At 41.4% G+C, this 21878-nt stretch overlaps 1 protein-coding gene, 1 long non-coding RNA gene and 1 pseudogene across 2 annotated transcripts in view; 1 reads left to right on the top strand and 2 right to left on the bottom strand.

Annotated features, from left to right (window-relative positions):
• Window positions 1–1308, bottom strand: part of FAM81B (family with sequence similarity 81 member B) — a 61211-nt gene extending 59903 nt beyond the window's left edge. Inside the window, 1 exon segment of the mRNA XM_011235567.3 lies at window positions 1231–1308. Coding sequence (XP_011233869.3) covers window positions 1231–1308 — 78 coding nt within the window.
• A 5152-nt stretch (window positions 1309–6460) lies between these two features.
• Window positions 6461–7042, bottom strand: LOC100480022 (annotated as a pseudogene).
• Window positions 7043–7800: 758 nt separating this feature from the next.
• Window positions 7801–10746, top strand: LOC117801420. The gene is made up of 3 exons (XR_004623907.1): window positions 7801–7910; window positions 9363–9472; window positions 10684–10746. It is a non-coding gene; the product is annotated as an uncharacterized LOC117801420 (long non-coding RNA).
• The last annotated feature ends 11132 nt before the right edge of the window (window positions 10747–21878 follow it).

The following is a 21878-nucleotide window of genomic DNA, read 5'->3' as shown; positions in this document are numbered from 1 at the left end:
ACCTCCCCCAAGGCCAAGCCCCCCCCCACCGGGAAGTCTGCCTTCAGGTGCCCACCAGGAATTTGCTGGCATTGCTACCTTGTGTTTGTCTCTGTCTACTCCTCCTCCTTTCACTTGCTGGAGAGGCTCCCTTTTTCCATTCTTTGGTTTCCTGTTGCCCCTTCTGTCTCCCCTACCTCGGAACAAACACCTTCTCCCCAGACACCTAATTGTAGCCAAGCTGCTACGGTGAATTCCCACCTCCCTTAGCTCTGTTTCCTGCCTGTTATTCCCACTGCCCTTTATCTGGCTTTGGCCGATAGCAGCCAAGTAAGTTGACTAACCAAATTAGGAAGTGCAATACTTTAAAATATGGGAACTTTGATGATTGCTATGACATAAAATGCCAAGGGGAAAAACACACTCAGGGCAAGTGGATTCATCTTTGTATCCATCTATCACAGATATTCACACATAGAAGCAGAGCCCCAAACAAAAGCAAAACACAACTGAAGATACTGACAAAATCCCACGTGGCTGATGACGCAGTATAAGTAGGTAAACTAAGAATTCCATGTCAATGACTATTTGAATGACAGCTAATTGTGTTGCTACCAGATACAGGAACCATGAATTTTGGTGGAAGCGATAAAAGCTTGTGCTCATTGCTAAATTAAAGAATCTTTAGGATCCTGGCAGCAGAATATTTATTCTTGCTGCTCTAACCCCATGGCTCATTTTTCTATTTCTCAGTAAAAATCTCTTTTGCTGTGGGGACACTTCTCCCTCCGCCAGGGAGGCCCCGAGTGAGCCTTGTGGATCCACCAGTCTGCTCCAGGAAAGTCAGCTCAACATCGCTGATGGTGTCAGCTCACCAGGAACAGGCTGTGGTGGGCAGCCATCCCATCTGCGGCCCTAATGATCTCGAGGAGCTTATTTTTGTTGTATGGTAAGACCAGTGTTCCCCACCATCCAGCCGCACATGAGCCCCAGCGCTTCAAGGTGAACAGAAATATCTGTTTGAAAAGTATATTAATAGAGTCTAATCCCAAAATCAATGAATGTATTTTTGGCCCTAGACATCCACACATTTAGCCAAATGGCTCTAGGACAGAATTTAATATGGTATATGCTTGTCTCATCAATAGAAAGGATAACAAAACCTGTAAGAGAGGAGTTTTTCTGTGCTCTGGGAATACTTCTTTGCCCCATCGCTGAAATGTGTAAGATTCTGTTCTGTACAAAACTCACCTCTGAGTAACCTCCGGGGCCCCCACCTGCAGTACGGGAAACACATGCACATCTCCTCGTGGTTATGACGTCTGACATCTTCCCCTTGACTTTCTTCTAGGATGATTTATCTTTGAAAAAATTACAGTAAAATAATTTTGTCCAGTGCATTTTTTCTTAGAAAGTTGTGATCAGTTTTTCATAGGTATAGCAATAACTAGACCAAACTATAATGTAAGGATATAGGAGAAAGGTCAAACATTGACTGGATGCTTATGACACGTAAGGCTCTGCATGTGTGTATTTATATCTATAGTTCAGTTATTTTTCACAACAACCAAATGAGTATAAGGTCTTATTTCACAGGTGCAAATTGAGGAACTTTCTTAAAGTCAGATAGCAGTGTTTCTGACTAAAGTCTATGTTCTTTCCACCTGGCCAAGCTACTTATCTTTGAAGTCTCTGGATATCTTCATCTTTTTCTGCCTCCTTTTTGGCATGACTTCTGGCCCTTGCCAGGCAGACACCTTGTGTTTTAGATACTCAGGTTTTCTGCTGAATCTGTTCCATCAATCATTCACTCATTTATTCTGTCAGTCAGTCATATAAACATTTGAACATTGCTTGGGTCCTCTAAGTACTTTTCTGCACACCCAGCCTATAGCAATAAGCAAAACAGGAAAAACAAATTCTGCCCTCACGGACATTCTAAAAAGGAGTGTGCAGTGAGTACCCAGGCGTTCAAGAGGAAGTGTGATGAATACAATTATCGAGACTAGCAAAGGCATGGTGGCAGCGCAGAGGAAGGCCATGCAGCAGCCTGCAGGGAAGGAGGAAACAGAAGACTCCTCGGAAGTAGTGACAGCTAGGGAGAGTCTTGTGGCCTTGTAGGAACTGCCCCCATTGAGAGGATGAAGTATGTTTCTGTTCAGTGAATGCCCATCCCCATGGCCAGGAGGACAGATGGCAGGAACAGGAAGGGTTGATAGTCACAGCTGAGGCTGTATAGGGAGTAGAGGCCAGATGCTGAGGGATCTTGTATCTTTGTGGGCATTTGAGGAGTTTGGAATGTACCCTGTAGGTGATGGAGAGCTGAGTGGTTACATAGTAAGTATTTACTGAGTCCTGGAGTGCAGTGCCTGTGTTGAAATGTTAAAACCCAGCCTGAAAAATTAGTCAATCTTTCTTTTCAAACAAAAGAGACAAAAAATAAGCCTTGAAAAATTATTTTTTAAGAATTGAAGTGTCTCTATTTTTATGTTTTAAAATTCTACTCAATCCGCATGTATATATATACAAATATACTTTTACATAAATGTAATAGATCATAGAAATACAATAAAGGGTTAATACTCTGAATATATAAAAATATATATACAGGGAATATAGCAAGGAACACTTATAAACATCCCTTATGAAATAGTCATTGAAAAAATCATTATACACATTTTGATGTGTTTCTTTCTAGACTTTTTTCTGTGAACACATACATATGTAATTAGGAATATAATTGACATATTATACATATAATTTTATATTCTAACTTTCTCATTTAAAGTGTATGTATATTTTGACATTTTACATGTTTTTAAATTTTTTTTGAAAATAGTATTTTTTTATTATGTTCAATTAGCCAACATATAGTACATCATTAGTTTTTGGTGTAGAGTTCAATGATTCATCAGTTGTATATAACACCCAGTGCTCATCACATCATGTGCCCTCCTTGATACCCATCACCCAGTTACCCCATCCTCCCACCCCCCACCCACCTGGGAACCCTCAGTTTGTTTCCTGGAGTCGAGAGTTTCTCGTAGCTTGTCTCCCTCTCTGATTTCTTCCCATTCAGTTTGCCCTCCCTTCCACTGTGGTCCTCCACACTATTCCTTATGTTCCACATATGAGTGAAACCGTATGATAATTGTCTTTCTCTGCTTGATCTATTTCACTTAGCGTTATCCCCTCCAGTTCCATCCCTGTGATGTATAAGTATACTCTATGGCTACCATAATTTTATTCTAACCACTTCTTTAGTTTTGGACATTTAGATTGTGACCAACTTTCTTGGTAATGGAAATAATACTGCAATAATATTTTAAACAAAACCATTTCATATACCTCTGATTGTTCTCTAAGAAAATAATGGAACAAAGGTTTGGAATATTTGTGAGGATCTTGATACACGCTGCCAACTTGCCCTAAAAAGAGACGATTAGATTTTTGTAAAGCAAATTGAAAATATGTCACGAGAGTTGTAAAACTTTTATACCCAAATGCAGAGACTGCACATCTTAAGATGTATTCTAGGGAAATATCCCAAAATACAGAAATAGACTTACATACAAACATATTAACCACAGTTTTAACAAAAAATTGGAATCAGCTTAATTGTCCAACACTGAGGAAGTAAGAGCATTACTTTTGTTGGAGTTATTTATGACAACCATTAAAAAAGTTTATTAATAATTATTTATGAATGTAAAGTAAACACATTACAATTGTTAAGTGAGAAATTGGGATACAAAATGTTATATACAGTTCAATTTAAATTATGTTAAGAAAAATCCCAAAAGAAATTTTATCAGAGCTTTCTGGGAGGTAGAATTGTGGGTAATTTTTTTCTTCTTTCTAGTTTACCATATTTTTATTAGTATGAATTGTTTCTATATTTTAAAAAGTGACTAAGACAAGTCTTTTGTTGTTGTTGTTGTGCAATTGTCACTTTTTTTCCTCCTGGATCTCCTTACCAATGTCAGTTTTTGGATAAAATTTCAGCCATAATTTCATTTTCTAGTGGTATGCATCAATTTTAACGTTTTCTTAAGAAGTCATACTAGAAATCACTAGAGTCTCCTAGCTACAGCCCACTTTGAAGCAAGCAGGCTGAAAAGTGCCTTCTCATTCCAGAATGTCTTCACAGACTGCACGTGACAGAGATGGATATGGGGTTTAGGATCAGGAATTCTCGCTGGGTTCCTGCCGTGCCCGATTCTCTGCATCTCTTAGAAAGTAGCAGCAGAGAAAGTTCTTGTCTGATCTATTATTGATTTGTGGAGAAGTAGGGAGGGCAGCACTTTCAGAGCAGAATGTTGAGCTGCAAGCTGAGAAAGCACTTTTCACTCCAAATTCTCAGACTCCATTTCCATCAGTCAATAATCTGTTCTAGATTGTAGTTTGTTTTTATTTTTTAAGAGGGGTGAGAAAATTATTTGATGTGACATAAAGCAAGAAATGTTTTGAGGGGAATTCACTAGGAAACTTTTAAAATTTTTGCAAAAATTGAGGTGTCTCTGTAATTATTTTCTATTTGTATTTTAAATTCAACTTCCACATACACACACATATATAATTTTAAGTAAATATATCAATGGTATGTATTTTAAGAGAAGTCTTTTTTCTTTCCATTTCTGCTTCTCCCTCTCCCAACCCTCTCACCCATGTGAGGGATCTATCATGTAGCCTTAGTGGGAGGCCTTATAACTTCAGAATATGTCAAGTGGGTTAAAGCACCCCTTTCCCACTCAGATTTTTTGGTGAATGTTACACTTCAAATATTAGCCAGGTTTGAAAGGGCTATGGCTGTGGCTTCTCATTAGTAGCTGGTCTGTGCTAAAAGAATACTGAGAGAAGTGAGCTGATTTTACGTTAGGAATTTAAGATCTAAATGTGATTTCTGGTAAGTGAACAGATTCTTTTTCATGGTACTTCAATTTTAGAATGATTCTATGCCTTAAAAAATAAAAAACACTTCGTGTGGGCATTTCCAGGGAAGGGCACGAGGAACTTTCTGGAGTGATGGCAATGTTCTCTATCTTGACTGTGGTGGTGATTACATAGGTGCAGAGTGTTTGCCAAACCCTCTTGAGCTATATGCTGAAAATGGGGTCATTTTATTGTAGGTAAACTCTACACAAAAAAAGTTTATCGGACAAAAGCATTTCTATTCACTTAAACTGTGGCTTTTGAACTTGCTGCGAAGACATTGTCACTTATGACCACAGTCCTCCCCCCTCCCCCATCTGTGATGACATGCGGGTTTCAGATGGTTTATTCTAGGTGGCCATCTCAGGTCTGGGGCGTGACGGAGAAGCAGAAGTGGCTTTGCAGGTGACAGGTGCCACTCAAGGAAATGTCATCAGAGCTGTTTGCATCGCAACCTCATTCCGCCAAAGAAGCCGCTCCACTCTGTCTTCTGCCAACAGCATCTCCCTGGTGGTGACATAAGATATAGAAGGAGGCTGTTCTTGATTTGGTGTCGTGGAGACAGAGGCCAATTCTCTGTCTCAATATTTCTGTCTCTTCTCTCTCTAAGACTGTATCACACCTGGGGCAGGCAGAGCGATAGGTATGAGCTAATAAAACAAACAACACTATTTCTGAGCCAAGCATCTCTCCAGCTGCTTGTTCGAGTCTCTATTAAGGCAGTTCTGGCCTAAACTTAATTATGTTTTTATTCTATTGTTTACTTTAATCATGGTGTTGAATAAACTGTACTACAAGAAATGGCTGAAGTACCCGTGGTTAGAGAGTACAATTTGGACTATGAAATGGACAAAGCAGATTATTTCATTACCCATCCTTGCCAATACTTGGTCTTATATTAGACACCATCGTTGAAGTTGTCTGTTGTCAGGGAGACCCAGCCTTCCATCCGCATCTTGCTTCATGTTCAAAGCTGCAAAGCTGGTGTTCATGAGCACTCTTCACTCATATTACTAAGTCCCATGGAGACTTTCTGGCTCTAGCCACAGCTGAGATGCAGGGTAGTGTTCACTGGGGAAGGGACTGTGTGGGGCTGGGAAATGCGGAAGGTGGTAGAAATGTGGCAGTGAGAAGGTCTGATGGGGAGCCGGCCAGGCCTGGTCAGGCAACAGCACGGGAGTATCTGAGTGAGCCTGTGACCTGTGTGTGAAACACGTTCTCCACCAAAATGTCTCCAGTCACTTCTGTCCCAAGCTTTAAACCATGTTTCGTACTTACTTTTTAATATTCGCAAATTCAGTTTAAAAATGAAATTTTTAAAAGACAATGCAAATGTAACCTAATATTGGGTTTTTAACAATGAATAAGTGAATTTATGTAAATAACACTGAGTAAAACTTGACTAATTCAAATATACTGTGTGGAATCTGGGATAGCTTATGAGGGCTGGATTAAAGTTTTGTTTGTTTTTTTTTTTAAGTGAAAGAGTTGACAATTTTATTTTCACATTTCACAATACAAAGGAAAATTGCCTTTTTTTTGGGTCCCATTACTCCCCTGTGAAAACTGTTCTCTCTCTGATAGGAAGGGGGAGCAAGTCTTCCTTGTTCTGTTGTGAGAAAACACCCAGAGTCACAGCACCACGATCTCCTGATGAAGTACAACAAATAATATAAAATGAATATAGAAAGGTTCTTGTCTCTCCTGATCTGTCTGGTCGAGTCATTCTTGACTGAGTGGGCACCAACATGGGACAGGCAGAAGGGGTCATCAGTGGGGGCCCAGGCATCATTGGCATGTCCCATAGGTGGCCGCATTCCAGGAGCAGGTCCCACTGGCATCATCCCAGGAGGAGGAGGGCCCGTCACTGGCATCATGGGAGGGCCCCCCCCCATATGGGGCATTGGCCTCATACTGGGGCAAGGAGGGCCCTGGAGCCTGGGGGAGGTGGGATCATTGCCCCTGCAGGAGGAGGGGCAGAGAATGGAGTAGGAGGGATATTTTTCCTGGTTGAAATGCAGCGGTTGTTGTAGACTTTCATGTTCTTTGTGTGTCTCCTACTGCTGCAGTGTGTCTCTCTCACAGATGGAGAGTCATGGGTGAGGAATGTGTCACAATAAAACTTAGCCATGTTGCTCTGCAGGCTGTTGGCCACTCTGTCCCAGGATTGAAGGTTTTTTTTTTTTTTAAGATTTTATTTATTTGTCAGAGAGAGAGAGAGAGAACACAAGCAGGGGGAGCAGGGGGGAGCAGCAGGCAGAAGGAGAAGCAGGCTCCCCACTGAACTAGGAGCCCAATGTGGGATTCGATTCCAGAACCCTGGTATCATGACCTGAGCCAAAGGCAGATGCTTAACCAACTGGGCCACCCAGGCATCCCCGGGATTGAAGTTTTCGATAACTTTTTGGTAAACTCTTTTTTTTTTGGTAATCTCTTTTTAAAAAGGTTAAGAGCCTAGATGATAACGCTAATGGTATAAATAAAGTTGAAGAGGGATATTGAAGATACTTATGAGGAAAAGCCTCATTACTTTGAAGAAAGAAGAATGGATTTATGTATTTATATCTGGTATGTACATATTTACTTATTTATTTTAAAATCTCTTCAAAAAGTCCTTGGAAATTCCACTGGATAATTCTTTGTTAGCCTAGTTTGTTCAAGTAATAAATGAATAATACATAAATGCAACTGCATGGTTAATAGAATAAAACTACATATTCAATAGAGTAGTTTGAATGTATTCGAATTGAGAGAAAGAGAACAAAAGATATTCACATTATAACACTTAGAATGTGTAATAATGGAACTGAATAAATGATGAAAACTGCAGAAATTCATCCAAATATCCAATAAGAATTTGTTGTTAACATCTCTCCAGGTGACACACTGCAGTGGAAGGAGCTAGAACGTGCTGCCACACTAGGTGGGGGAGTAGGGGATGATACTGCCCCACGCTAGCCCTCGGTCCCTGCAGGGGCCCTTCTCCTCTTGGTTGTGTGGTGAGTATGCCTCAAGGTGGGGCAAATCACCTTTTAAAGGAAGATGCCACCATGATCCACCGAGGAGCATGCCCACTAGTGCCCTGGGTTTTGACAGGGGGGCAAAAGCCAGTGAGGGCTGGTTTGTTCCTGAAAGGCAGGAAAATTGCTGGGATGCATGTGGGAGATTGAGAGAGCCTCCAGGTGTGGAGTATTTAAGGTTTGAGGTGACTGGTCCTTTGTCTGCAAATCTTCAGCCCTTGCTAGATTCCTTAAATGCTGGGGGAGAATGGTATTTTTGTTTGATTGTTTGTTTGTTTTGGGAAACCAGTGAACAGTTAGTGTTTTGTGACTGGTTTACACTGGTGGAACAGAGATCCAAGCACAAATATAGGAGCTGACGTAAGAAGTATGCCCTGTAGATTCCACTCCATCCAATTTGTGACAAAAAGCAAACCTTTGTTGGAGGTAATGACTCCAGTTTTATGATGGAGCAAAACCATGAAAAGTAGGGCAGACCTTCCAAACATTAGATCGTGGGTGACTTCGCGGAGCACCAAGTCAAACAGCTTTTGAAAATTTCCCTATTTTAGGCTTTCCAGTTTTATGAAACAATACAATCCCTTTATTTTATAAATCAGTTGGAACAGGGTTGTCTGTTACTTGCAGTAGAAACATCCTAACTGATATAAATAATAAAAAGAGTTTTAATACCCTGTGTGTAGACCATACTCTTTATATCTTAGGTCAGGAAGCTGTGATTCAGCCAAAGTTTCTGGAAGAAACCATTCCAGACCGGGATTGTTTTCAACCCCACTGGTCACAAATAACAATGAGGTGGAAAGAGCCTAAATGTTCCATCATGGCAATGGCTGTGCCTCCCATTCCCCAGGGGCCACCTGATTGTGCTGACTCTATGCCCAGTCTCTAGGGGACTCCCCTTATTAGAATGACTTACTAATAAGGCATGATAAGGGAAGTAACAAAGTGGGAAATTCCGTGACCAAGACTTAAGGACAAAGGGAGAGAAAGAGGAGATTCTGGGGGTCGTTGGGAGGTGCTGAAGGGGAGGAGGGGGAGAGCCAGACTCCCCACTGGTCATTATCTTGGCCTGGCTCTTTGCTTACTAGCTCCTTAGAGACAAGAGGGGGAGTCACTAGAAAGGAGGTTCTGTTACCCTCACTCTCTGCTCTTACCAGGAAAGACTGCTGTCAAAGGTGCTTTGAGAACTGAGTGACCAATCCCAGTTTGTTCAGGACTTTCCCAGCTTTTGTCCTGAAAGTCCTGAGCTGTGGAAAGCTCCTCAGTGGTTGGTTGCCCTAGAATCCTTTGGGATTTGATGTGGGGCTAGTGGCTCGGGGCCTTGCAGGAAGTGGTGGTCTCTGGGACTCAGTATTAGTAGCAAGGAGGAGCAACGGGAGCTAGTTTGGAAAGTATATTTTACATAAGAGATTTACTTTTCTCTCATTTCAGATTGGATTCCAGGATCCCTTGATCCAGAGAAAGGACAGAGCTGTCACTCCTAAGGTTCCTGAGCTCACTGAGGTACCAGGAGGCCAACACGATGAGGTTGTGGAATATAGGTGAGGTTCAGTGGGGTGGAGTCCGGAGCCAACAACCAAGAAAGAATTTTTGAGGTGTCTTTGGTGCAAAATTGGTGGTTTATTAAAGCACGGGAACAGGACCCATGGGCAGAAAGAACTGCTGCCCCAGGTTGTGAGAGGAGGCTGTTATATACCATGGGGTTGGGGGAAGTAAGGAAAAAGGGAGGTTGAGAAAATGCTTTCATATGTTAAAAAAGATTCACAGGATACCGAGGCCTTGCCATTATCAAGTTAAGGTTGTTTTGCCCTCTAGCAAGGCGTTAACATCTAGATGGTTGGGAACTTCCTGGAGGGGGCAGATTATAAGGACATTTAATTGTATCTACATTCCCTTCCGGAAGCTAGGTTATTGATTGGTAGAAATGCTCCTTCTTGTAAACTGCTAAGACATTTGTAAACTGAGGGAGACTTCAGTCTTGCAGGATTGTGTTATCTGTTGGTTAACTATTTCTTTGTCCTTTAGGGCAGCCAGGAGTGCCTGAGGAATGTGACTTACATCCCATGGTGGGGGGGGGGTTGCCGGGTGTCAGTTTCTGCTTTGTCCTCAGCTTGCCTTTTGTTCCCTCGTCAAACAAACAGAACTGACTTCTTGTTCTGGGGACAGAGACAAAGGGATTAGAAATATGGGGTGCAGTGGGGTGGCCGCAGAGGTCTGGCAATGGAGTAGGTTTCTTCCTACCCCCACCTGCCGTGGCAAGAAGCTGGCTGGTTAACTTTACTTTCTCCTGATAGGAAGCAAAGTACATTCCATAGTTCCTGATGCAAGAAGCCATCGCTTTTTGAAAATAAATATGGGAAAGGCAATCAAATCATGTTACCAAAAAAATTCCACTGATTTCAACTCAAAATATGTGTACATGAGGGAAAGACCCCTGGGTAAAGGTATGAAGAGATAAAGTAGTGCCGTGGAACACATCAGAAGCAGCGACCTGTCCTTTTGCAGGAGTTAGAAAAAAAAGCAGTCACACTCTTTCATTATAGTAAAGGCCTTCCAACACACGGGGTGAATACCTGCTGATGTAAATTCGTAAAGAATAGAGCTGAAGGGGTAGAAATATCTACAGAATTGTCAGTAAAATCTGTGGAGGTAATGTTGGAACAGGACATAAATGAAGGGACAATTGACCTTTGACCTTGGTGGCTTCAGATCTTCCTGGGGACCTTTAATAATTCTGTTTTTTTTTTTGAAGGAAGAGTTCATGGTCAGATGAGCTTGGGAACCACTGTTGCCCTTCCTCCCCCCTCTTCAGCAGGTACAGTAGCATGTCGAACTGCTCACCTTTGCTTAACCATTTCCAAATGTCATATAATTAGATTCTGCTTTTATTTTAAATTGAGAAACAATTATTATCGTCCCAGGGTAATAATGATCCACTTTCAGAAATACTGTCTCAGAAGGTTTGTTTTTGAGAATAGTCCCAGTGAAAAGCTCAGAAAGGAATTTCCTTGAAATTTTTTTAGAGGTAAATGGCACCTTCATTGGTAGACTTGCATAGTGCAGCTCCCTCCCCCAACCCAGGGACCAGGCCAGGGTCAGTACCAACTGCTCAGGAGAAGGGTTCTTCCACTAAGACTCAAGTTTGACATTGGAATTCCTGGCCTTTCAGAAAAGAAGCATCATCTTATTTCATTGGAGCTCTGCATGATTGAATCTCTGTGAATCTTCTTTTTGAACAGACACTTAAAATCCAAATCTTTAGAAATCCTGCCAAGAGTTAAAAAGACAAGTGTGGAAAATTAAAGTGGCCATTTGAAAATCAGAGTATTTCAATTAAAAAACTGTATCACTCAAAAGAGATATTGAAATTCTTTCTAAAATTTGGATGGAATTAAGAATAAAGATTATCATGTGTGAGTAAGGACCCATTGGGAAAAGACTGCTATTTGGGAAAATGGTCAAACTGGTAAGATACAAATGTAGTTCCTACCCAAACACTAGACTATGCTTACAACTGCAAACCTGTTGAAAAGGCAGAACATAGGAAAATTACCTTATAAATATTTTATAACTAGAGAACATTTTTGCTGAGCAACCTAAACATAGCCTTTTAGGTTAGAAGCAATATACTCCTTTTCATACGATATAAATAGGTCATCCATCATTATTTGAGAACATTGTTTTTGCACTGAGTTAAAAAAAAGGGAATTTTATTCAGATGAGAGGAAACGACAAGCACTGATTAAAAATATTTAGGAAAAGGGTGTATTGCATTATCTTTGAAGAATTCTTCTGAAGATTTGTTTTGATTGAATTGCCCTTTCTAAGTTAAATGAAGCACTGAAGAAGTTTGTTATCACTTGACTGAAGTTCTAGAAAAGTATCTTCTCAGAGTTATGAGACACAGAGAGATGAGTGGATGTGTTAGCTTTGGAAGAAGCTATGTGCTCTTTCTGAGGCAGCCACTTCTGTACATGGTACCATGCCTGGGAAAATGGTGAATGGTCAGTTTTTCTTGGGGATTTCCACATCTCCCAAAATATTCCTCCTGCCCACCTTAGTATCTCCATAGGCGTCTGGGGGCTTTCAGTTCTCCAGCTGGCAAGGGTACCTCTTTCCTGTTCCTAGAGCAAAATGTTGGAAACAATGTAATTGTAAAAAATAAGAAAACGTAAAAAATAGATTCTGATGAAATACAAGTCAATCATTAAAATGGTGATTTTGCCCTCTAAAGAAATGTTAAATGAAAAAGTACACAAATTCTGTGTTATATCCTCCCAATATATACATTTTCTCTATATGTACTTTTTCTGTTTTCTCTCTCTCCACATATATATTTGAGTTACGTTTAATTTAATTTATTTACTTATTTAAGATTTTATTTATTTATTTGAGAGAGAGAGAGAGAGCGTGCGCGTGCGAGTGGGAGGTGGGGGTGGGCCAGAGGGAGAGGGGAGAAGCAGGCTTCCCACTGAGCAGGAAGCCTGACGCCATGCTTGATCCCGGGACCCTGGGATCATGACCTGAGAGGAAGGCAGATGCTTAACTCATTGAGCCACCCAGGTGTCCCACTTTTAATTTTAAAATACACTTATTTGAAAACAATGAAAACATTCCACTGAGTACGTTTAACCTGAATACCATGTCTAACCTGAATACCAAGAGGATCTCAGGATGTCTCACGTATGTGGAAAAATTTTGTTATAAAATAGTCTTTATACACACATATTTGCACATATGTTCACACACTAAAATGTTAATAGCACTCTTCTCTTGGTATAATTATACTTGATTTTTGTCCTTTTTATGAGTTTTATTAATTCCAAATTCCCTACATGAATGTGTATTAGTCTCCTAATACAAAAAATAAAAATGCTTAGAAATAATAAAACTATTTCCCTATGGTCCATTTTTTTGAATCCCTGGTTTTTGCTAGAGGAACTGAGTTTTTTTTTTGGGCCATTATGTTAGTATCTGTGGTGCAGACCTTGAATTTTGTGTCAAGAAGTTTGAAGACTAGACCTCGCCCTCCGCTCATCAGCCCTCCGGTTGCGGACGTGTTCCTTGGCCTCTCTGGGCCTCAGTGTTCTCAACAAAAGAAGAGGTGCCCTGAGGTAACTCTCTGGTGAGTGTGGCTGTGTGGGGCTTACTTCCCCAAGTAAGACCTGGTCACTCTAAGGGGCTTGTGCATCAATCCCAAGGAATACGTTTAAGCGTTAAACACTTTTTTTTATTTTAAGATTTTACTTATTTATTCAACAGAGATAGAGACAGCCAGCGAGAGAGGGAACACAAGCAGGGGAGTGGGAGAGGAAGAAGCAGGCTCCCAGCAGAAGAGCCCTGATGTGGGGCTCGATCCCACAACGCCGGGATCACGCCCTGAGCCGAAGGCAGACGCTTAACTGCTGTGCCACTCAGGCGCCCCTAAGAGTTAAACCCTTTTGTAACCTAACTGGCAGTCTCGTATAAGCGCATCTGTGGCCTTGTGGGCGTTGCCAGGCCCGTACTTACCCCTCCAGGACAATGGGTCTCACGAGGGAGCCTGCATCAGAATCACCTGGAGCCCTGTTAGAATATAGCCGGCAGCGCCCCAGCCAGAGTTTCGGATTCTGTGGGGCTGGGATGGGGCGGGGGTGGGGCCGGGGAAAGTGCCTTTCTAACAAGTTCCAGGTGCTGCTGGTGGTCGGAAGAATCCTACCTCAAGAAAACACCCCGGTTCGGAGAAGGCATTTCCAATTTCTGTAAGTGTTTTGTACTTCTTTTTTCCCCCCGTTCCAAGATTCTTAGAAAAGCGTTGTGAAGGTTACTCAAGGGTACTTTCAAGTCACTGTTAATTTTAAACATTGCTTTGAAAACAGTGAAGACAAGATTCCACCCGTTGCTGTAAGTAGGAGCGAATGAGGAGACGGACGGGAGGCCGGGGTCGGAGGCGCGCCGGGGAAGACCAAGTGTGTTGCTTCGGTGGGCTGGAGTCTGCGGCGCGGAGCGGGCGCGCGGTTTCTCTGGTCAATTAGGACGGTGAGAGGGCTTTTTCTGTGAGGCACGTTTATTTTTTATTTATTTTTTAAGATTATTTATTTGAGAGAGCGCGCCCACGCGGAGAGCGAGCACATGCGGGAGGGGGAGGGGCAGGCTTCCCCGGAGCAGGGAGCCCCAGGCGGGGCTGGGGCCCGAAACCCTGGGACCGTGACCTGAACCGAAGGCAGGCCATTAACCCACTGAGCCACTCGGGCTTCCCTGTGAAGCACGTTTAACCTGGATACCAAGATGATATCAGTACATCCTGGTTCCCGGCTTGGCCGTGGTCTGCCTTCACAGACAGTGTCCCTTCCCTGCTGCTCCGCGTATCCAATCGATGGCAGCCGCTAGGTGTGCACGCGAGACTCCAGCAAACCCAGACACGGAAGCCGACAGGGCAGCCTCCTCTGCCTGTGGAACCAGTCCACGTTCTAGAAATCATGAATTGTCACTTCTCATATCTTTTGCACATTACCACTCCTGCCTGGAATGCCTCAGACTAAGCGACTTCTTCGTTTTTCTGTTCGGCCAGCTCTCTGTAAGTGACTTCGCTCTAGGACTTAGCGCGTCCTACCGTCACCGTGCCAGGCGGTGCTGCCCCCTCCATGGAACTGGAGATATCTTGGGTACACAGCTGGCCTTGGGTTCATCTCTGCATCTCTAGCACCTGATAGATCCTTTGCCAAATGTTTTCTGTTGAAAATAGGTCCATGGATATTCACAGGCAAAATTTTATCTTTAACATAAGTAAAAGGATCAGTAAGACAAGAACAAATTCAAAAATAGTGACTTTAAGCCACTGTTCTATATTCTGGTCAGTACTAATTCTTAATAATATGAGGATGTGTTATTTTTACAATTGCTCTCCCCAAATAATTAAAGAATGTTCTTAAGTATTGAGAAGATCTTATGCCTCATCTCATGTCAACCATGGATTTATCTGTCCTGGTACTTGGAAGACACAATTGTTAAGGTGCATGGACTCAAGTTATCAAAACCCCAGAGTGGAAAAGTGACTTGTATTTATTTATAGTAGTTTTGACCCTCGAAATCCTGCTGAGCTAAACTGTGTGCCTTTTCAATCTGCAGTACGTGAAGCATTCTTTGGGGATTGAATCTGACACTATTACAGGTAGATCAAGGAGGGAGTTATTTCAGGCAGCCGAGATGGTTCTGCCTTTAGTAGGAGTTAAAGCAATGCTGTTTGCCAAGTTTTCCTAAAAATGGCATGTAACCTCAGAGATGAGAACTAGAGCACAAGGTGGTCATGACCTGATTGTTGCCAGGTGAGACATGATGAAGGGTAGTTGTTCTAAATATGCTTGGCAAAGAATCTGACTTTTTATCTGGATGACTTTACAGGGTTTTGACCCTGTTGTATGCTAGCTATATTAGTCCTTGCTAAAATAGGAAATTAAAACAGAAGTTTTGAATGAACCCTCAGGTGATAGATAACAGTATGATCTGTGAGACAGTGTCCCATAGGAATTTCCAAGTAAGTGTCCAAAAATCAGTTACATACACATCAGTTACAGGATTCTATATCTCATCGACCTCCAGGATAAAAATGAGTCAGTTGTTTAGGATCAAGGAGAATTTGTGAGGAAAATGTCCTTAGAGACCTAGCCCCCAAGGAAAAAAAGTTCTATGTAGGTACTTCCTCTGCAGGCCAAGTCAAGAGAAAGGGGGTTCAAGACTTCCATGATCGGGGCGCCTGGGTGGCACAGCGGTTAAGCGTCTGCCTTCGGCTCAGGGCGTGATTCCAGCGTTGTGGGATCGAGCCCCACATCGGGCTCCTCTGCTGGGAGCCTGCTTCTTCCTCTCCCACTCCCCCTGCTTGTGTTCCCTCTCTCGCTGGCTGTCTCTATCTCTGTCAAATGAATAAATAAAAAAANTTTCTTTTTTTTTTTTTTTTTTTTTTTTTTTTTTTTTTAAAAAAAAAAAAAAAAAAAAAAAAAAAAAAAAAAAGACTTCCATGCTATCTATCACTTGAACTTGATATGTGTCCCCTGAAGTTAGGAGGACACAGTGGACTGGTGTCTGACTCCTACCTAGGAAATGTTCAAAGTGAGAGTTGGGCTGACTATGTGCTGTGGTCTCACTTAGCCTATGGGATGGGATAAAAGGCGCAGGTCTGGATGAGAGGGACTGAAGATGACCTCAAGTCAGAGCTCTGTCAGCTCCCCCCCTTTGGATTAGTGGCAGAATGCACATACTTCGGGAAGTGAAATCCCAGAGCAAACATCCCAAGGCTCAAGGACAATAGCTACTCCAGTACTGGGCTTCAGTCCACACCATGGCCTACTCCAGACTAGGAATGATGGGCTAAAGGCAGGATCAGAAAGCAAGTCAGTCAGGTTATCAGTTTTAAGGTATGTTAAGATATAGTTGGGATAAGTCAGAACCAGTTACTTCAGGTTTCCATATGCAACCTCTTACATAATGACCAAAACATTAATTAGTCCCATTCCTGCTGAAGAAAGCAGTGACCTCCAGTGGAAATCAAAACAACAGCAATCATAACATGGAACCAAACAACCAATAAACAAAAACTGCATCTTGTCAGATCACACATCACTAAACGTTGAACAAATTTAAGGAGTGTCAATTAGGATAGGGGCCAAATGATTAGTTTGATCTGAGATACCACATCCACATGTTGTGATTTAGCGTTGTGTCTGAGACCCGCTGACTCACATGGTTTGGCTCTAAGCTCATTCCTCCACTCTTATGGCGTCTTCTCCCTAACACCTTATCCAAAAGTCTTATTTGCTTGCTTTGCAGGGGAACGCAAGATTAGGGCATTTCAACCACAGACCTATAAAATAAGAAAATTATAATCTCCTATTTAAATCAAGTTTGGTTAAAAAAAGTATAACTGAATTTGATGGATTTCCAGTTCCAACTAGAAATTATATCTAAAGAGCTGGGAAAGAATGGGAGTCTGTTGACACATGAGGTTTGAGACAAGACTTGAATTGTCCATTACGTGTTAGATGGGTAAGGTGAAGGTGACATATTTTCAAACTAGTGACTATAAAATGTAAGCTAAATATAAAGTTATTCTATATCTTATCATAAAAGTGTATATTTGTCCCTATTAGCTATGAAGGGCGTTGAGCTTTCCTAAAATATTATGCTGATTTGAGTAGTTTCAAAGGTTATTGATTTGTAGTTCCAGACTAGACTATGATGTACATAGAAACTCAATTTATTAGAATGTGTGTTACAGAAAACTGTTTTTTTTCCCACAAAGTTGTAAACTAGTTTTTCATGAGAGGTTGATTCACTATAGGAGGTTAAGTGTTGTTAATAATTAACGGATGCTATAATTAATCTAGCTCAGATTAACCCAAATAGAAAAAAAAAAAACAAGACTGAGTAGATTTTCTTAACATTAGGAACATAGTTAAAGGCACAACTCTTAAGACTTTTTAATATTTATTTACAACTAAAATGAAAAGTCTAACATATTAACTTTGGGTTCCTCAAACTAATCACTTTTCAGAGGGATACAGTGCTTTAATTGACAAGGCCTACCTAGGTCACATCTCCCTTCCCCACCAACAGATGGAAGACCACCCCCACTGGTCAGAGAGACCTAGAGTGCATATATGCAGATTTTTGGGTGGAGGGGGTGTTTTGAGTATAGACAAGCTCTCCTTCATATGTAGACAGTCTTGTCAGGTCGGTCCCTCTTTTATTCCTTTCTTCCTGGGTGGGGCTTCTCAGTGTGCACACACTGTGCCTTCACATTGGACACCTAGCTCCTGTCTCATCTCTAAACCCTCTAGCTTCACAATCATAGCCCCACATTGGAAGTTACATGGAGCACTTGAACTTTAAAAAATACTGGGGCTGGAAAGAACATCCAGTGGGAAAAAGACAGTCTCTTCAACAAATGGTATTGGGAAAACTGGACCACTTTCTTACACCATACGCTAAAATAAACTCAGAATGGATGAAAGACCTAAATGTGAGACAGGAACCCATCGAAATCCTAGATGAGAACCCAGGCAGCAACCTCTTTGACCTCCTCCACTGTACCGTCTTGCTAGACCCGTCTCCAGAGGCAAGGGAAATAAAAAATATGGGTGCCTAACCCCACCCCCAGAGATTCTGATTCACTCGTCTAAAATAGAACCCTTTCAGTTGTGTTTGGGAAAAGCTTCCTAGGTGATTTTGATGTACAGGCAGGGTTGAGAGCTGCTGCGTCAAGCTAAACCTGATGCTGGGCAGAAACTGTCCATCTTGCACCCAGAGGAAGAGGATGTTTGAATGCTAACCTGCCTCGGGGGTGTTGCAGTTTGACCACATCCAACTGTTATGCTAAAGGAGTGAGGCATTAGTGGTGACATGTCTGTCATTTACCAGGACAAAGAAAGCATTTGGAGAAAGGTCAGCGTCTTCTCCTGGCTTCTGAAACAATACCAGAAGTCGTCCCTCATTCTGCCCTTGCCTGTGGTTCACCCAGTTTATAATTAACCTGAATGAGCTGACCCACCAAACAGATGTTGGTCATTGATATTTTAGAATGGGAGATGTTTCAAAGTGCAGGCTTGTGTGTGTGTGTGTTTCCGTCACCAAAAAGTGATTCACTCAAAGAGGAAGACGTCGTCTTTACCTTTGGGTTTTTATACTGATTGTTTTCGCATTTTCTCTGCCACAGGATTGAATTGTCATTGCTTGGCTCTCAAGAACAAAGTTGTATATTTTCTGCTACATGAATCATTATAAACAACAGCTTTGGGAAGGCACTCTAGGGCCAGTAATTATACTGATGAAACAGAAAGACTGTATTCCAAGTGAGGTTAATTTTAGCAGAAGTCAGATAAAAATGTTGTCAACTCACAGCAAACATGCTGGCAATGGAGCCAAAGTCGTTGGTGGCTGTGCCTGGCTGAGCGGTTTCCAGGGCACCACAGAAAGCAGACTGGCCCTCTCGGCAATCCCAAATTGCTTAAATTTTGAAGTAGATATATTAAGCTGATTATGTAATAAGACTTAGAAATCACAAGTGGAAAGTAATCCTGAGTTAGAAATGTAACTAAGAATGTAGAACGCTGAAAATTTAAAGAGTGTGTGTGTATTGGGGCGGGGAGAGGCTCATAGATCTATGTGACTGATAAGTGACCCAAACTGAGGATGTTTATTTCTCCAGGGAGTAAGCTAGGCCGTGAAGAAGACCCTTAAATGGAGAAAAATAGTGTTGCACTTTATGATGAAAGCAATTTTGATGTCAGTACAAAAAAAAAAAATCCATGTTTAAATTTGTTTAGAATTCTGTTTTCTACAAAGAATATACAGCTCTTTTAAGATACCACTTTGGCTCCGTGTAACAAGTGTCTCAACCCAGTTTGCAGAAATGAGTGTTAGTGGTTAATTAAACAAATGAGTCCTTCTGAAAAGGAAATTAAGGCTAAAAACCCAAAGGTATTTGGTAAAGATGTCTGCCACTGAGAACTGTGGCACAGGAGGAAAGGTGTTGTTACATTCTCATTGGAAAGATGCCACATGTGGCCTTTTCTTTTCCTTTCTTTCTTATGTGGAGAAAAGCAGCAAAAATTCTAACCACAAAAGGCTTGAGTATAAAATAAGTTCTTCCCTATTGAATCATTTAAGCCACAGTAATACGCTGACTTGGTATCTAACCTAGAGATTAAAGATCAGTTGACAGATAAGTAATTTCATTAGTATGGAAAAAAATCCCCATTCAAATTAGCTTAATCAGAGAATGAATTGAACCTGAGATGTTCATGGGTGGAGACACTTTCAGAATCTACTAGATATGGGAACTTTAAGGATATTGGTTAGGTGTGTGGCCTTCCCCACCCTTTCCCACACACCTGTCTATTCTTTGCTTCTGATTGTTCCAGACTAATTTGAATCTACTTCAGTCTCTTTCCGTGGGTCAGGGAAGATGGCCGTTCATAGCATTTTTGATAAACAGCCATGGTAGGAAGAGAGGAATCTCTCAACATCTACGTATTAACCTTAGAAAATTCTCTCATTGTCTCTGACAGGGCTGTAAGCTCATTCTTAAAAAAATCTCTGTAGTCAGGGCTATAGGTATTGCAACTGACCCAGTGTGGTAGGCTACATTTCTGGAATTGGGACTTTGCTGATGTGATTAAGGATTTTGTGATGGGGAAGTTATCAGGTGTTAGTTTGCTAGGCCCAATGTAGTCACAAGTTCCCTTATAAAGGGGAGGCTGGAGGGGCAGAGTCAGAGAGAAGGTGATGTGACTGTGGAAGCCAAGGTCAGAGTGAGAGCGAGATCTGAAGAGGTTATGCTTCTGGCTTTGAATATGGAGGATGTGGTCATGGGGCCATGAGTTCAGGCAGCCTCTGGAAGCCAGAAGAAGCAGAGAAATGGCCTCCAGAAGGAATGCAGCCTGGTGAGAGCTTGACTTTAGAAATTCTGATCTCTAGCCCTGTAGAAAATAAATTTGTATTGTGTGAGTCACTAAATTTGTAGTCATTTGTTACAACAGCAATAGGAAACTAATAGACCTAGTCTGTGCTCAACCCACCAGGGTTACAGGAACGTAATGATTGATAGATAGCCCAACTAGGAGCACATGAAGGGTGGGGCAGAGATGATTTTTCCACTGAAAGACAAAAACAACATATATATCCTATTAAGCAAGCAAGATCGATGCTGAGCAATCTGAAAGTTGGAGAAAGAATTCCAGAAGTAGTCTGTAGAAGAAGGAACTGGGCCCTTTTCAAATAAAATTAATAGAAAGAGCTTGTTCTCTCTAGTCTTTGGCCATCTTTTTCTCCTGTCTTCCCCTGGGAGGGAGGATCTCCTGGAATGGTATGTATTATTTTAGTGGACATCTTAGGAGGAATCAATGATACATATGCTTGCAAGAGAGAATCAGTCATACTATCCTTGTAAGGCAGTTCTCTGTAAACTAATAGATTTAAATAAATAGCTGTTCCTGGAGTATTTGTTTCCTGTGCAAAGTGGTTTGGAGAAGTAAATTTATGATTGGTGGATACATTTATTCAAGGTAGTTTGAAAATGCTAGCTGACTTATGAACTAGGGACTAAGATGAATAACTAATATATTTTGAATAAAGCCAAGAAAGGAGTCTCTTTCCCATTTCTCTATTTGCCTATGATCATTTTTTTTTAAATTTCTCATTTTCAAACTTCAGTTATTTGTGAAAGATATCAATGATTTTTGCCACTTCAAAGCACCGGCTTTTCCCTTATTAGTATTTTTTCTTTCAATCAACTCATTTTAAAACTTTCCACAAAGAAAAGATAATTGTAACAATCAACACATGACTGTTAAAAAAAAAAAGTCTGTCACCTTAAATCATTTAATGTACCACCAGTTTTTCAGATTTAAAACTTTTGAATACTTTTAGCTTACAGAACAACTTTAATTAACTTTTATCTGAGCTATACTTGCAATCTAAAAGCATAGACATCAGCCTTTGACTTCTAATAAAAACAAAGAATAATTTGAACTAATACTCCCATTAAGAACAACTAAAATGGGTGGACAGAGTATGAAAGTAGTCTTTTTGAAGGTATCGGAGAACTACTGAGGCTGCAAAGAATTATGGGACTCAGATCCAGGATAGGTAACCTAGGGGGTGCGCTCAGAATATTTGGGCTGCTTTTTCCACCGTGATGCCTGCCACGTTCAGAAATGTGAGTTGAGAACCTGAAAGGCTGAGCAAATATTTAACAAACTCATGGGACTGGGGTGGAAAATGAAGAGAAGAAGGTCTCTGACAAACTGCTAGGCATTGGATTGGCACCCCATAGATGCATGCATTACCCAAGTAAGGGTGTATGGAAATTAGACCAGTGCTCTCAGGTACTGAAGCCCAGATCATTCAAATAATTTTAATCCCTTTTTGTATTAAGCAAATCCAAAATTGCACTGTTGATGATCCCTACCAGAA

This window comes from Ailuropoda melanoleuca, chromosome 3, assembly GCF_002007445.2.
Source record: "Ailuropoda melanoleuca isolate Jingjing chromosome 3, ASM200744v2, whole genome shotgun sequence".
NCBI classification, from domain to species: Eukaryota; Metazoa; Chordata; class Mammalia; order Carnivora; family Ursidae; genus Ailuropoda; species Ailuropoda melanoleuca.
The sequence above is the reverse complement of the archived record's forward strand: the minus strand, read 5'-3'. Positions and strand labels throughout refer to the sequence as shown.